Below are 15,606 nucleotides of genomic sequence, written 5' to 3' on the forward strand. Positions count from 1 at the left end.
AAGTTAATGACTGAAATGCATTTATCAACTACAAGAGGAAGAGAAACTACACTGTGACCAAAAGTTTATGGATATCCATTGCTGTTAAAAAAAAGGGGGGGGGGGGGAAGAGGGACTGATATGGTGGGCATTCTGTGCTAATACTATCATCAGGGAATTCAGTTTGGCACACCAAAGGCGGAACTTACTTTTATTCTTTCTGAAACATAGCGAATAAAGGTGTAAGGTTCATGGGAGACTATCTGGTACACAATCAACAATTAAACTCACAAAAAAAGTTTTGATGAGGTTCAGGTTGAGGCTTTAAATGAGCCAATCCAGTAAATTCATCCAACTTTCTCTGTATGCTTATGCAGTGAGACTTGTTTTGTTAACAATAGCACCTCACACATGTTTGACAAGAGAACACAGCCCCAGATCACTGCACCACCACTACCGAATTGTCGTAACAAAAATCTCAGTCAAATGCTAATCGCCAGGCATCTGCCTGGTTCACACACGTCAATCAGATTCACATGATACACAATGACTTAAAGATCCTGGAAACCGTCTTTTATTCATCCATGGATCAGGGGCAGTATTATTTCAACCAATGAGGTGGTGGTTATTTCATTCTTGTGACTAGTGGTTTCTAGTCATTAGTGACCTACAAAAAGGGTCTTCTTGTCTTTTGGTGGAGAATTTTTTCCTCTGACCTCTTAAACATCACCTGTAGGGAAGGTCCTCTGCAACAGACTGTAAAGATGTTGTACAGTTGTTTCCCATAGTACTGCTACAGTACAGCAGTACAAGTAGATTTCATTGACCTCTATCAGTTACTATTTTTGGTTTAGTATATCCTTCCCTTTGCCATAATTCTCAGTCTTGTCCCCCCCCCCCCCCCCCCCCCCCAATTATGATGCTCTCTTAGACTCTCATTGATTTACTCTAACAGTGAATATGTTTATTCTTTTGACACTCAGTGTCTGCACTTGGGTAACTTTGAATGCATTCTGGCCATCACAGACAGCATGTTCAATGGAGTATCCCTAGACTTTTGACCACACAGTGTATGTGGGGCACATAGACAGAATTATACAGTCTTAAAGGAGAAAGGAAATTTAAATAAGACAACAGTTCATCTGTGTAATAATACATTTTTTGCAGAGATACATCTACACTGGAAACTATGTACAATACTGAAGTTAAACATGACTTCACTGTGCATATGGCACAGTGTACAAAGGAAGACCTACCTATAACTAGCTGGCGTTGTTTCGAGCCGCTAAACGGCAGTACAGTGAAATGCTACACCTATACTCTCAAGCCCAAAGCTGGCAACAACACAACTGCTTGGTCCAAATACAATTCTTCATGTGAAGCAGTTAAAAAATATGAGTTCCACAGGTGCAAGAGATTGAGTGCAGGAGTGAGAAAAAACTATTCTGGAGGGGGATATTTTATGTACCACGTGCTGGGGAAAAAGTTTCTGTTCTTTACTTTCTTTTACCAAAATTTCAAGTATCTTTCTCACAATACACATTTTAAAGTATTTGAGAAACAAGAATATTTCATATGTTTTTAATTTTGCCAAATTCTAGTGGTCCATCTGAAATTCAACATTTGATATGTGCATTAATTAATACAAGTAATAAATAAAAATGTTGCTTTGGAAAGAAGAAAATCTGAACAGGAAAAAAAATTTTCATTTCTGAATACCTATCCCCATTATTGATTGTTTTAACAATGATACAGTTCGAAATCTTCCTGTTTTAAAAAAGCTGTGCACTACTTAGGGGAATTCTATCTTCTAAGGACTTGATTTTTGCAAATGTGACAGCCAAACTCAGACAATCTGGTTTATGAATGATCTGACTTTTGCATTCCCATGAAAGTCAGAGATGAGTCTGCCTCAACGTGAATGCAAATAATTTTGTGAAAAGAAGAAAGGAAGAAGGAAACAATGGTGTGGCACTTAAATAGTGAACTAAAAAATTTTAAGGAGACTATCAGAGGTCAGTATCTTAGTAGTTTGTTATTAAACATAAGTCTTCATTCCTCTGATATTTTATAACTGTCACAATTTTTCTAAAAAGAATACCAATTTATTGCCATCGTCAGTTATGAAGTACATAAAATGACAGCTTCAAAGGAACATATATGCTTGGTGGTATTTGTATACTTTTCTTCTTAGATACTTGTCAGTGTAAAATGAAGACAAAAAGAAAAAATGGGAGGGGAAAATCGATAATTGTGTTTCTTCATCCTTATAAACGATCATCTAATCCCTACAAAGCAAGTTTTTTGAATTGCATGAGAAATTTATATATTGGCAGTATGGTCTTCTAGCAGGTTTCTTATTTAACTCCTTTTAGTTTATTCAAAAATGTTAAGGTCCTTAGATGACAGAAAACATTTTTTTCCATAGCAACATACTTTCCTTTTTGCCAATCTCACTTATATTTTCTCTTTACACAAGTTTCAGAAGAAAGCTTTCAATCATATTACATTCACATTTTAAGTACAAAATAATTTGGCATTCTCAATAACAACATTTCAAAAAGAAGACAGGAAAAGCAAGAATTCTCTCAGTCCACAAACTGGAGCTGCTCAAATAGGAACTGCTTCTGAAACTTGTGCATCACACAGCAGCACATCATTTCCCACACAATTACACAAAATAGTTCCTAAAACAATCTTCATTACATAGTGTCAACTCACATCAGCTTGTTTTTATTTTGCTGCCACAACTGCTTTGTCAAAAAGTTTCCATTTTAACCATAGCTATTAAATATTTACTTTGACATTGTCTTTAATATCTTGTTTTAAAAGTTTTCTGTACTTGTTATACTGCTCATCTACAATTATAATTTTTGTGCTTCTCACAATTAATACTTTAAGGGAAGCTGTACACTAAGAATGCAATATGCAGTCATTCGAGATTTGTCACAGGATACATTTACACACGAAAATGTTTCACGTACACATCCTCACACACTTGGTTCTTGTTTTGGGTAAAATATTTCACTCTCTCCTTGTGTGTTCATATTTTAAAACCATCACACACAAATAATTAACTCACAAATTAAAGGGGCATTACGAGTCACCTGCCACAGCATGGCCACAATGGTCCATGGCTGCCTGAACTAAACTGCTGTAGCAAAGTACAGTAAATGAGGAAACACAGTAATTGAAAATCATATTTACGTATGAACAATCAGAACAATTACAAGGTCATATTATGCAGAAATATGTTTGTAACATCCCTGCACATAATCAGGGGATGTCAGGAAAGCATAAAACTAATGCAACCACTAAACACAAATAATCTTATTTCCAAAAGAGCTGAAACTAAATTTTAAAAAAGGAAAAGACAGAGATAGAGAGAGACATATTACATCATTTCTTACAAAATTTCACTTATTTACAGTAAACCCACAATTTTTCTTGGGTTTAAGAGTTCTTGTTAGAATATTATTTGCTTTCTTGAAGTATTTTAATACACTTCTCATCACTATTTTAGGTCCAGTGCTGTGGCAGGCCAGCCCAGAAATTTTAATTATCAAGGTTCACTGAACTGTTACAGAAACACTATCTGCTAGACTGGCCAACAATCAATCTACTTCAAATTCACCTTCAGTACATTCGATTATGTACAATAAATTACACAATATCACACATTTGCACACGTACAGCAAACACAGCACACTTTGTTGCATGTTCATTCAAACAAAGCAAGAATATCGTCACTTGTGGTGGCACCACCAGGAGTTCCACCGCCAGCTCCACCATTGCTGCTCGCACCACTCGATGGCGGAGTTGCCAGGTCCGGCGGTTCCAGGTACGACAACAGCTCTATAGGATCCACACCGTTGTCAGGAAGCAACTGAGGGAAGAACAATCAAAATATTGAAATATATTTATAAACCAACATAGATACATATATCAATATGGTGGAAAGGGAAGTTGGTAATCACCGTATAGTGGAGATGCTGAGTCGCAGATAGGCACAACAAAAAGACTGTCACAAATATAGCTTTCAGCTAGTAAGGCCTTCGTCAAAATTAGATGACAAACACACACGTACACACTCACACAAACACAACACACACACACACACACACAAATGACTGGAGTCTCAGGCAACTGAGGCCTCAGTTGCCTAAGACTGCAGTTGTGTGTGTGAGCTGCTTTTGCACGAGTACGTATGCATGTGTTTGTCATCTAATTTTGAAGAAGGCCTTACTGGCTGGAAGCTATATTTGTGACAGTCTTTTTGTTGTGCCTATCTGCGGCTCAGCGTCTCAGCTATACGGTGAGTAGCAACTTTCCTTTTCACAACACTGTTACATTCCATCGTGAATTTTCCACTGTTTGGTAGATACATATATTTCATACATAAAAAATATAATACTCCAATATTTACAATATTATGAAAAGGATAGATTGCTACTCACCATAAAGATGACACATTGAGTTGCAGACAGGCACAAAGAAAAGGCTTTTACCCATTAAGCTTTCGTTCAACAGCTTCTTCAGAAAAGAAAAAAAAACACGCACATTCGTACAAGCAAGTATACCTCTGGCAGCCAGAGATAGTGATTATACGTGTATGAAGTGTGCTTGCTTGGTGAATGTGTGTGCCTGCAACTCAATGTGTCATCTTTAAGGTGAATAGCGCAACACTAGGAGAAAGGATGATCTTCACTACTCTAGGTTAAATCTAACTTTGGCTCAGAAGGAGGTAAATTATGCTGCCACAAAAGTGTTTGGTCACTTATCTAACAGCATCAAAAATCTGACAGATTTAAAAGGAAATTAAAAGAATTTCTTAATGGCAATTCCTTCTACTAATCTAATCTAATTTAGCAATCTATCTTTGTATAATATTGCTGATATTCCAACCTGGAATTTCCATTGTTCATTAATCCAATAATTTAGACTTCCTGCTTTTTTCTAATGACAATTACAGAAAAAAATACTGTTCATGAAAATTTTGTGTCTAGAATACAAACACTGATGAGCCAAAATATTATTCTAGTCCCAATACACGGCTCAAATGGGGAAATCCACTGGCATAAGCAGTTTGACAAAGGGCAGATTGTTGCCGCCCAGCACCTGGGAATGGTGGACGGTAAAACCATGAGTAGGCGACACGGTATCAAACATCCACACCTCATCACAGAATGAGGTGGTTCGAGGCTTGCCCACTCTGTAAAGCAGTATAAGGTGCAATCTGTAGCAGATATGACGACAGGGTGCAGTGCTGGTGCAGGAACAAGGTTTCAGAACACGCTGTTCAGCACACATTGTTGAACATGGGACTTCTGGCAGCAGACAATCTCTATGTTGACCCAAGGGCATCTTCAGTTACAATAGCAATGACCACAGGATCTTCAAGATTGGACTGTGAACCATTGGAAACAGGTCACCTGGTTGAATGAATCATGTTTGTTATTACACTAGGTCAATGGTTATGTCTGAATACACAGTCATTCAGACAATGGATGCTCAAAGTATACACTACATTACAGACACAGGCCAGTGGAGACAATATTGTGCTATGGGGGCATTCACCTGGGCTTTTTTGCAACCTATGGTAGTAATCTAGGCACCATGATGGCTGTCAGCTGCATGAACATTACTGCAGACACCTACACCCCTTCACGAACGACGTCTTCCCTTATGTCAATGGCTTCTTTCAGCAGCATAACTGTCGGTTTCACAGGGACAGAACCGTCTTACAATGGTTTGAAGAGTGAACTCACATTGTTGTCTTGGCTTGCCTGATCCGAACCTGACAGAACACATCTAGGACACCATTAGACATCAGCTCCACACTCATAAATCACCAACCTGAAACTTATGGGAAATATGTGCATGTGCCACATACTTCTGGAAATCCAACCAAGGTCTTGTCATCCAAGCCATACACAATAATTATTGTATTGCATTCCAAAGTAGACCAAGACGCTATTAACATGTCGAGTGCTGTGTGGCCACTGGCCACAGCAGTCGTATGCGTGACACCATGTGCCTGGCCTGGCAGTGAAGCATCATTACACGTGAGGCAGTCAACACATGTTGACCAGATGGTCATAATTTTCTGCCTCATTAATGTATAATTAGAGGTACATATGGAAAAGAGAAATGCTGTCTACATCTACAAGTTTTCTATAGCATGGGCAGGTACTGAAATTTTGGAAATCACTTTTATGCATTTGGCACACTGTAGCTCTGACAGTAGGCTTTCCCAAGGCCTGAATTTGCGTGTGCTGAAATGGAACCCCATAAGTTACATTCCGTTGACTAAAGATGTAGAGGCTGATCATAGCTACATTTTAATTCAACACTGCCTGTCACCTTCTTGATATGTTCCATAAGCTACAATTTCTTGACAAAATTACTGCAACCAATTATGAACAAAAAATTATGGACATTCTGAGGTGTTATATTTTGCATTTAAGAAATGAAAATTCTGAACTGCAGAAATTGCAACATGTTCCAAACGATAAAACAAGAAAGTCGCAAAATGGGAAGCTAGAGAGTTATGAGAAGTGAAAGGAAGTGCCAAACAAGTGTCAACCTTAGAAAATGAAATTAAATATAAAAAACAGATACAGCGTCCTGTTGACACGTAGTGATGATTGTGGGAAGGATAATGAACTTTGTGAACGGCATGTGAATAGAAAAACAGAATGGTCCATGAATTAAGAATACAACAGAAACTATTCTCCAGTGACTAAAGGTAGTGGACAGAGAAAGGAAAGAGGAGGAAATGAGAAGAGAAAGGGGGCAGCAGCAGATGGACAGAGAGAGGGGCAGGAGGAGATGACCTCAAAGTGGGAGGACAGAGAGAAGGGGCGCAAAGAAGTGGACAGATAGGGGGTAGTTGGGGAAAGGAGGAGATGGACTAATAGAATTGAAATAAGTACAGAGCAATGCAATGCCAGGTACTCGGCAAGTTAAGAATAAATACCTCACTGTATATGCACTACTACCCAAGAAGTACAACTATTACAGACAAAGAACCAAATTAAAGGTAGAAGATAACAGTTCATATATCAGTGGCTCAGTGTGGTACAACAAATTGCCAGAATCCATAGCAGCACATACTGAGGATCCATTTGAAACAAAAATTAAAATCTTTTCTGTAAATAAATATCTGTACTCATTGAAATACTTCTAAGTTTTATATATTATATATGAAACACTGTAGATAAATATTTTCCTTCTATGCATATTGTTATGTATTTCATATGATTTAGGCCAGAGTGGTTGGAGATAATGGCCACTTATGTGACATATGTGTGCGGTGTGCTGTCTTTTGTGAATGTTCGTGGATATGTGTGTGTGTGTGTGTGTGTGTGTGTGTGTGATTTCTTTTCTGAAGATGGCTCTGGCCAAAAGCTAAATGTCTAACCATCTTTTGGTTATGCCTGTCTGCAACTCAAGATGTCGTCTTTACAGTGAGTAGCAATCTATCCTTTTTATAATATTGTTGAAAATCCTATCTGGACTTTGTTACGTATTAAACCTTTGTATACAAATATGATATGTACTACAATTTTGTAAAAAATATGATTTTTACCAAAGTCATCATGTGATGACTACAAGTATAAAGAAAAGTAAATAAATGTTAATTTTTGTGTGGAACATTTCTGCAACACTGAGAAGTCAAATTAAGAAATTACCAGTTGTCACCACATATTGTATGCTGTTTCTGATGTAATTCATTTATCAAATGTACATTAATTCCCCATAAAATTAAATCATGTTTTGCTACATTTCTCAATTTACTATGTGTTGCAGTGTGTATTTGTACATGTATTTAATTCAAAAGTTGAGAGGTTCACTAATTTTTTAGCAAATATTATTTCTGCTGTATATGAAACATACATTCCCATAACCCTCCTGGCCTCAACCTTCATTAGTCACTGTCCTCACCCATCCAGCCCCCTCCCTGTTCACATTCCAGCACTACATAGCCATCATTTCACTGCCACACCCAGACTTTTAATTTCTTTTTATTTCTCTCCTTTCCACTACTTATCCCTCCCCCCTCTGCACCTTCTCTCCTATCCTCTGTCTAAACTGCAACATGATGCTGTCCGCCACTCCCACCATACTATCCCTCCCCATCTCCATTCCAGCCTCCTCCTTACCCCCACCCATTTGCCACTCCCATCATGCACTGGTGCTGCTGCTCGCAGTGTGGTTTCAGCTCTCTGAGACTGTTGATGTGTGTGCAAGTTGTGTTTACGTGAGTGTGTGTGTGTGTGAGTGTGTGTGTGTGTGTGTGTGTGTGTGTGTGTGTGTGTGTGTGCATACTGCTGACAAAGGCCTTAATGGCCGAAAGCTATAATTGTGTGAATCTTTTTGTTGTCCCTATCGCGACTCAGCATCGCTGCTATATGGTGAGTAGCAACTTTCCTTCTCAGAAATTAATAGGTTTTACACAAGAAATAAATACAGAGCTAACTGTTGACTTGTGAGAAATACTGTCATTTGAAACTTTTTGTTTACTCATTTAATTCCGTGCCTTAATATCAAGACTACAGTACTACAAATAGTTTTCTTGAGCACTCCCAAATTTAACACACTTCTCAATAAACAAGGAAGATTATGGTTTCATGTTTTGATGATTACAAGATCATTAGCTTGGATTGTTAAACGAAACTGGCGATGTTCTTTTCAAACGAATCAACCCAACACTTGCCGTAAATAATTTGGGGAAACTTAAATTTGTGTAGCCAGACAGGGACTTCAACTGCCATCCATATAAAAGGGAATTTGGTCTCACCACTACTCTCCTCACTTGGTACATTTCCACATAATATGAAAAGCTGGGTTGTAGTCCAATTCCAGAACTTCCCCCCCCCCCCCCCCCCCCTCTTATATCAGACCTGAGATTTCCTTCCTTCCAATGATTGGAACTGTGTCCTCATAATCTATTTCACGTCTCCAACTTGTGAGTACACAACGTTTACATGATTTGCTTGCCTGTGTTCCATTTCCTGAATGCTTTGTCTAAGGTATTTCTCAGAAGTACTTTTTCTCAAATGAATATCCAACTCATTTTACCTCAACACAATATGCCACATTTCAAAGATGATTCAAGAACACTTAGTTTCACTTACATTCAAAGCCTCTTGGCCTTGTCCTTCACCATCTATGACAGCAGCTGGATCAAAGTTGAGGTCAGATGGTATGTCTGCTGCAGACGGTGCAGCCGAAGACGCCGATGTCGTGTCAGCTGTTCCCGGTACAGCACCCGCACTCGCACTCACAGTTGCCGACGTCACCGATGTCGCAGTTCCCGACACTGAGGTTGCTCCCGAAGTGTCAGCTGGTGGTACACTGGGTGGTCCCGAGTTTCCACCACCTGCACCTCCTGGGGTATGTGGCGTGTGAGGAGTATGTGGCGTATGCGGCATCTGTAACAGGATTACTTAATAATGCTTAATGGCTCTCACTTTAGTAATTTTAAATATCCTTGAAGAAAATTATACACTACTATTTCATTTTCTTTTTATTTGTTACTTAATACTCCTGTCTGTTCTGTTTATAAAACGTCATTCAGATGATTTTGCCTTCCTGCCCTGTCCTATTGTTCTGTTGTTCTAGTTCTGTCTCTATTGTCGCCGTAAGCTAAGAAGAGAAACAATTAGGACATCTCTCCATTTATTAGTCTTCTAAAAGTGTGACTGGTATCTCGCTGGGTACGAGTTCCAGAGTGTGACTAATACTCTAAGCGGGTACGAGGTTCAGAGAGTGACATACTTTCTAAATGCAGAAATGTATTATCTATCACTGGTGGGGAAGTAATGAAACCAGTGGAAGTTTGTGGTGCTTTCAAATGACCATTTTTTTACTTCCTTTAACAAAAATTTCTTAACTTCATGGATACGAAACACAATTTACCCACACATGTAAAACCAGAGCTGCAAGTGGTGCTTTGTTCGATATACTGAATTGTGATCTGTTATGACTCTATAATGTCAAATACATTAATCAGCTGTAACAGTTCTGGTCACATTACTGCTATACATTTAACTGGTAGTAGCCACACTAACATTATCATCTCTTCAGTAACAATTTACCTTATTTATCAGGTCACTCATACAAACTGTGCATAATTTTTACCACTTCAAACTGTCCCTAGAGCCAAGAAAATTAGATTTAAACTATGTCTCAAAAGGATTTCCACTGTCACGTAGAAAGTAGTTGCCTATCAACGTACCTGTTCACTTAACGTCTTCTCCACAGAGTTAAGTGGGTCTAAGGAGTTGACAGAATCACTGAGGTGAGTCAGAGGTCCTGTCCCGGCAGCATAATCACCCGTTGCCCCCACTCCTGCTCCTGGCACTTGCGTGCCAACAGGCCCATTGCTTCCAAAGTCAAACGGGCTAGGCCGCGCTCCTCCTGTTCCTGGTGTTGTGCCCCCGTACGGGGGAGGACCGCCGCCCATCATCGAGCCACTTGCAATACCTAAAGGAAGTTCAAACATCTTAAAGTCTCCTTAAAACTACAAAAACTTAGTAATTTTACTTTAGAAACTGTGCTCTCTTAATTTATTGCTATCAAAAAGTAAACTTAACATTCAACGTACACAGACAAAATTATGAGAACAAAGCTGAGACACAAAAGGGAATAATACATACAACCCCCCCCCTCCCCCTCCCCCTGCAAATTCATAAACTGTACACACGTATGTAATTCACTGCATATCCACAGAATAAAAATAAACATTTCAAAATTTTTGACTTCTTACTCTGTATACCCATTCTCTCTCATTCTTCACATTCAGAGTACTGAAAGAACTGATTATGCAGTGCAGAATAGCACAATCAAAACGTAACTGTTTTTCCAAATCTACTCAATACTTAAAAATATGTTGTCAATTGCAATTAAAGTACAATCTTTTCCTGAACAATGCAAGCTGAAGTGTCACAATAGCTCTTCAACTCTAATTTTTAGTACGAATATAATGTACTAAGCTCACATTAAGCTCAAGTTTTGACTTACTGTTCATATCTGGAGGAATGTAAGGAGACATCGCATGGTTGACATCCCAACTATTCATAGTTGGTAGTGTCATGCTACCTGGAGACATTGCTTTCCCAAGGCGTTTAGCACCACACGTTTCATTCTCCTCCTCCGTCTGAAAGAAAAGGAAAAATAAAAATTTCACGAACATAATTTCTAATTAAACAGGTATCTTATATAAATTGCAGATGGAGAGGGGAGACAGGAAAGGGAAGGGATGGAACTGATGTTATCAGCTGCATTAAGACTATGCAGAATCAGCAGCGACAAGTGAAAATGTGTGCCGGACTTGGACTCGAACCCGAGATTGCCTGCTTCTCGTCAGGACACAGTGTTTATCACAAATGCACGGACTCTTGGCTAACTCCCATGCCAACCTAGTGCCACCTATTCACAGTCCCCAACCGTGTCCACTAATTTTAGATTACCGCCAGAGGCTAAACAAAATTATGTACCCACACGGAAGGTTGTGGACTCATAGCCCGTTGACGCAAATAATAAATGGAGATGCAAGAACAGACATCACATATTCATATAAACAGCTATCCGCTGGAGTTAAAGACTCATAATTCCTTTGGTATTATATCTTTTAACAGTTTCTCATTATTCATTTAAAAACAGTACAACTTCTTTTCAACATTACTTACTTCATTTACAAATCTGTCACATAAAAATATAAATGCACATGAGAGACACATTTTCATTCCAAGTGTGACTGGTTCAACAACTTTCATATACATATGTTTCTTTTCTTTACCTGCCAAAGAAGCCTCAAAATTTGAAAAGGAAACTGAATACAACTCTTTTTTCAATCCTACAACAGCTACTCAGCTTTAATACAAAGTGCTGGATGGCATGAGGTTAATTCTGATCTGTCCATTCAACTACTATTTACATTCCAGTTTTGGTTTTTGTTGTGCTAAAATCACACTTTTTGAACAATCCAACCTGTTTAATGTCAGCAGTTTACATTTGTCACTGCTGTCCTTTTAAACACAATGTGTAAGACTTGCTAGTTCATTCATGCCTGGTTTTTAATTAACTTGTACCCCACTGACCTTTATTCCTGGTACACTTTTGGCCGGTTTCCAGTTAGCAGCAGAATCAATGGTGACTTCCTCCATGTCACTATTACTGATTGTGTTCAGAATTCCCCACATGTACTGATCCACCTCAAGTCCTTCAAGCTGTGCAGGTTTGCTGTAACACAATACATGGCTCTTTTAGTGTGGCACAATAAAAATTTTCCTGCCTCTCTACATCTCATTACATTGTACATACCACAAATTAATTAATCATTACTATTTATATAATGCAGACTGTTGGCTTCTTGAAGAATTATTAGATATGAACATTTAAATAGCAGCTGGATCGGATGAGAGTGTTAAGAAGGAAAAGGTTCTTGCTAGTGTCTGTAAAGCTTTATAAGGAATTTGTAGCTGAATTATTTCTCTTATTGATGATTATTTACTGGAAGCAGATGTTTGTGTTGAGTGACAAAAAGAACTCAAGTTTGTAACTATCTGTCAGACGTCCAACAAAATGTAATGCAAAACTGCCACCCTATATTGCAAGAGCTTCCTGTTGCAGAATTTATACAAACTTAGATACAATTTGCTTTCTTTAGTATAAATTTACTCTCATGGCAATCAGATAATGTAAAACTAATGCTTACGCTACTGACACACAATGCCTTAAAAGCTATGAATTAACTGTGTTTTTTGTTTTAGGTAACACTGCTAACGCATTAACACCAAACTATAAATCAAGGCAATCCTGGAAGTTTTGCAGATCTTGAATTTCCAAAGTTCTTTTAACTGGTACTACTGTCTGATAAATAAAATGCATTCAGATGGAATTAGTGATTGGGTTGACAATGCAGTATATATTATCCCAGACAGAGTTTCACAGACAGATGTATATATAACTTCAGATATCAAACACCAGATGGACTAACAACAATGTGTTTGCATGCAACTCAACACCCATTCTATGCCGGGCATCCTTGTAATATATTTGTAACTGAAGGTATGCAACAGGTAACTGCAGTAATGGAGTTGGTCACACAAAAGACAACAAGCTTCAACAAAGAAGAAAACCACTGATGGTCATAAGTATTGTTCGATTCACACAAGATTGTTATAAACTATTGAAAACTCTGAATAGTAAAACTCCGCATGTGTTTCCTTTTCTTGCTCTCCATAGAATCAGCCACATACACTATTTTATTTGCTTCCATGTATCATTTTACAAATTATGGCCACAATTTATTTTTAAAAATAGACACCGGTATTTCAGCACAATTTTTACTATTGTATTTAACAATCTGTGAATTTAAAAAATAAAATTCCTGCTTAATATACTATAATTTAGAATATGGAGAAATTATTATGACAGTTTACTACAGTGCAGTGTATTGTAATATAGCACATTACAATTATTACACTGATCAATTATAAAAATAGTAAAATCACCAAGAAGTTAACACATATTACAAATTAAGATGCTTTGCATTTAAACACCAAAAAACGAAATGGATCCTTTCGTAGTAAATAATTACTCACTTGCAGACAGGGCATCGCCAAGAACCCCGCTCACAGTTCAACTGTAGGTAAGATTCCAGATCAAAGCACTGGATATGCTTGCAGTCGTGACCGCGGGCGGGTAAGGTGATACGTTTAAAGGTTATAGGGCACTTCAAGGAGACCTGAAATAAAAGTGAACTGTATTAGAACTGAAATCATATACAGTCTTATTCACTCTGTCATTAGTATAGAGACGGAGTTCCACAATAGCTCTACAGGCAAAAGAGCTATCTAAAGACACTATTAAATATATATTTTACATTATTTCATACAATACACATCTGAGATGACATCGTCCCACTAGATGTATTCAGTAGTAAATTTAAAACATGACTGTAGACTTTACGTCTCATTAAAAGCATGAGGGCACTTTGAATTTTTCTTGGAAGTAGGATTGGCTAAATTATTATTTTTATGGATTGTGTGCATAGTACAACAAGTCATTAGATAGCAAAAAATATCTCAGCAAAAGTGACAAGTGAAGCTACACATACTTAGTACATTACATCTGAAAACCAATGTTATATGCCTTTCTTATTTATTTCAGTTTTTTTCCTCCATTTTTAATTCTCACAAGCTATTACTTCATTCTCTGTTACTGTAACAGCTTGTCCTATGATGTCCATATTTTTCAGTTCATTCAGTACTGTTGAGGTCTTGTGCTCTCCACCGGTTTGACTCCAAAATTAAATCGCTTGAAGCGTGTGCACAAAATAACTTGGCCCAAAGTGGCAGAGACAGCGTTGTGTGTGTGTGTGTGTGTGGGGGGGGGGGGGGGGCAATGATTGTGTTGGGGGCTTCATTGTGAAAGAGCACTGTAGGGTGGTGCAGTTTGGCACCTGCAGCCTGCACACAAATTTATGTAAGATATAACTTGTAAACTAATCTAGTGAGTCTATAAATCACTAGATTTTAAGGTTATGTCAGTATAATAAAAAATTTGACAAATATAGACATTTGAAGTCAATACCTACTACTACAGTCCTGAAGAAAACTGGACAAACAAATAATCAAAGTAAAACAAGATCTAAGTGTACTGCCAGAAGGAAATTCCATAAAACAAAAATGGTTAACATATAAAGCCTAAAAGACAGCGTTGCTTACTACGATACTGACAAAGTAAAATAAAGAACATGTCTCACATGGAAATTATGTTTCAGTTCCCTGATAATAAAATTTTCTTCTCCTTCTACCAAGTCATTCCAAATTAGTGAAGCTTTGGGAATTTCCTGTAGCTGTGTTTCCTCCCACCTTTATTCTGTTTATTCAGTGACTGGAATAACTATCTATTCCTGTAACTCTCTGAAATATAGTTCTGAATGAGATTTTTGCTTCCTCATTTGCCCCACCTCATAATAATTTAATGGCATTGTAGGACCTAAATAGGGAATAACTTTCCCTGCACCTGCACCTATGATGCACAAAGACTGTGGTATCAGACTATCTAGTAAAGAGATAGCAACAAGAAAGCTTGAATTGTGCATGTCGACAGGCTACAGCTGACTGAAGTGGCCGCTCCTTCAGAACGATGGGATGGAATCCCCCAGCACTTAAGACGCTATTGTGTTTCTATGCCATTCCCACATGATTTTTTAAAGATTTATATGATACAGATGTTTTAAATCAATGTATTCAACTTGGCAATACTCAGCAACAACAGAGAAGAAGTGCAAGAAGCCCTGGAATATTTACATGAAGTCTCTGCTAAAATGGGTCACAGATAGCATACAAGAAAAAGAAAGAACAACAATACACAATTCATGAACACAAAATATGGACTGGTCAACAGAGTGGAAAAATTCAAGTATCTTGAAGGATATATACAAATAGGAGGATCAAACAAGGCATCCAATACAGAACGAACAGAAAAACTTCAGAAAGCATACAAACTTACATGGATGCACTACAATAAAAGAAGCATCTCAAGACAAGCGAAACTCGGGCACTAAAATACAGTTGTACTACCAGAAGCCCTCTATGCATCAGAAACAAC

At 37.9% G+C, this 15,606-nt stretch overlaps 1 protein-coding gene across 5 annotated transcripts in view; it reads right to left on the reverse strand.

Annotated features, from left to right (window-relative positions):
• Positions 1-1,116: 1,116 nt before the first annotated feature.
• LOC126094543 (zinc finger MIZ domain-containing protein 1-like) overlaps positions 1,117-15,606 on the reverse strand; it is a 149,590-nt gene continuing 135,100 nt past the window's right edge. For all 5 annotated transcript variants that reach the window (XM_049908993.1, XM_049909003.1, XM_049908978.1 and 2 more), the window contains 6 exons: positions 13,593-13,735; positions 12,087-12,228; positions 11,008-11,143; positions 10,223-10,470; positions 9,120-9,416; positions 1,117-3,865 (listed from right to left, as the gene is read on the reverse strand). In XM_049908993.1, coding sequence (XP_049764950.1) covers positions 3,701-3,865; positions 9,120-9,416; positions 10,223-10,470; positions 11,008-11,143; positions 12,087-12,228; positions 13,593-13,735 — 1,131 coding nt within the window. In that variant the 3' untranslated portion in view covers positions 1,117-3,700. The remainder of the gene's footprint in view (positions 3,866-9,119; positions 9,417-10,222; positions 10,471-11,007; positions 11,144-12,086; positions 12,229-13,592; positions 13,736-15,606) is intronic.

This window comes from Schistocerca cancellata, chromosome 1 (genome assembly GCF_023864275.1).
Source record: "Schistocerca cancellata isolate TAMUIC-IGC-003103 chromosome 1, iqSchCanc2.1, whole genome shotgun sequence".
Classification (NCBI taxonomy): domain Eukaryota; kingdom Metazoa; phylum Arthropoda; class Insecta; order Orthoptera; family Acrididae; genus Schistocerca; species Schistocerca cancellata.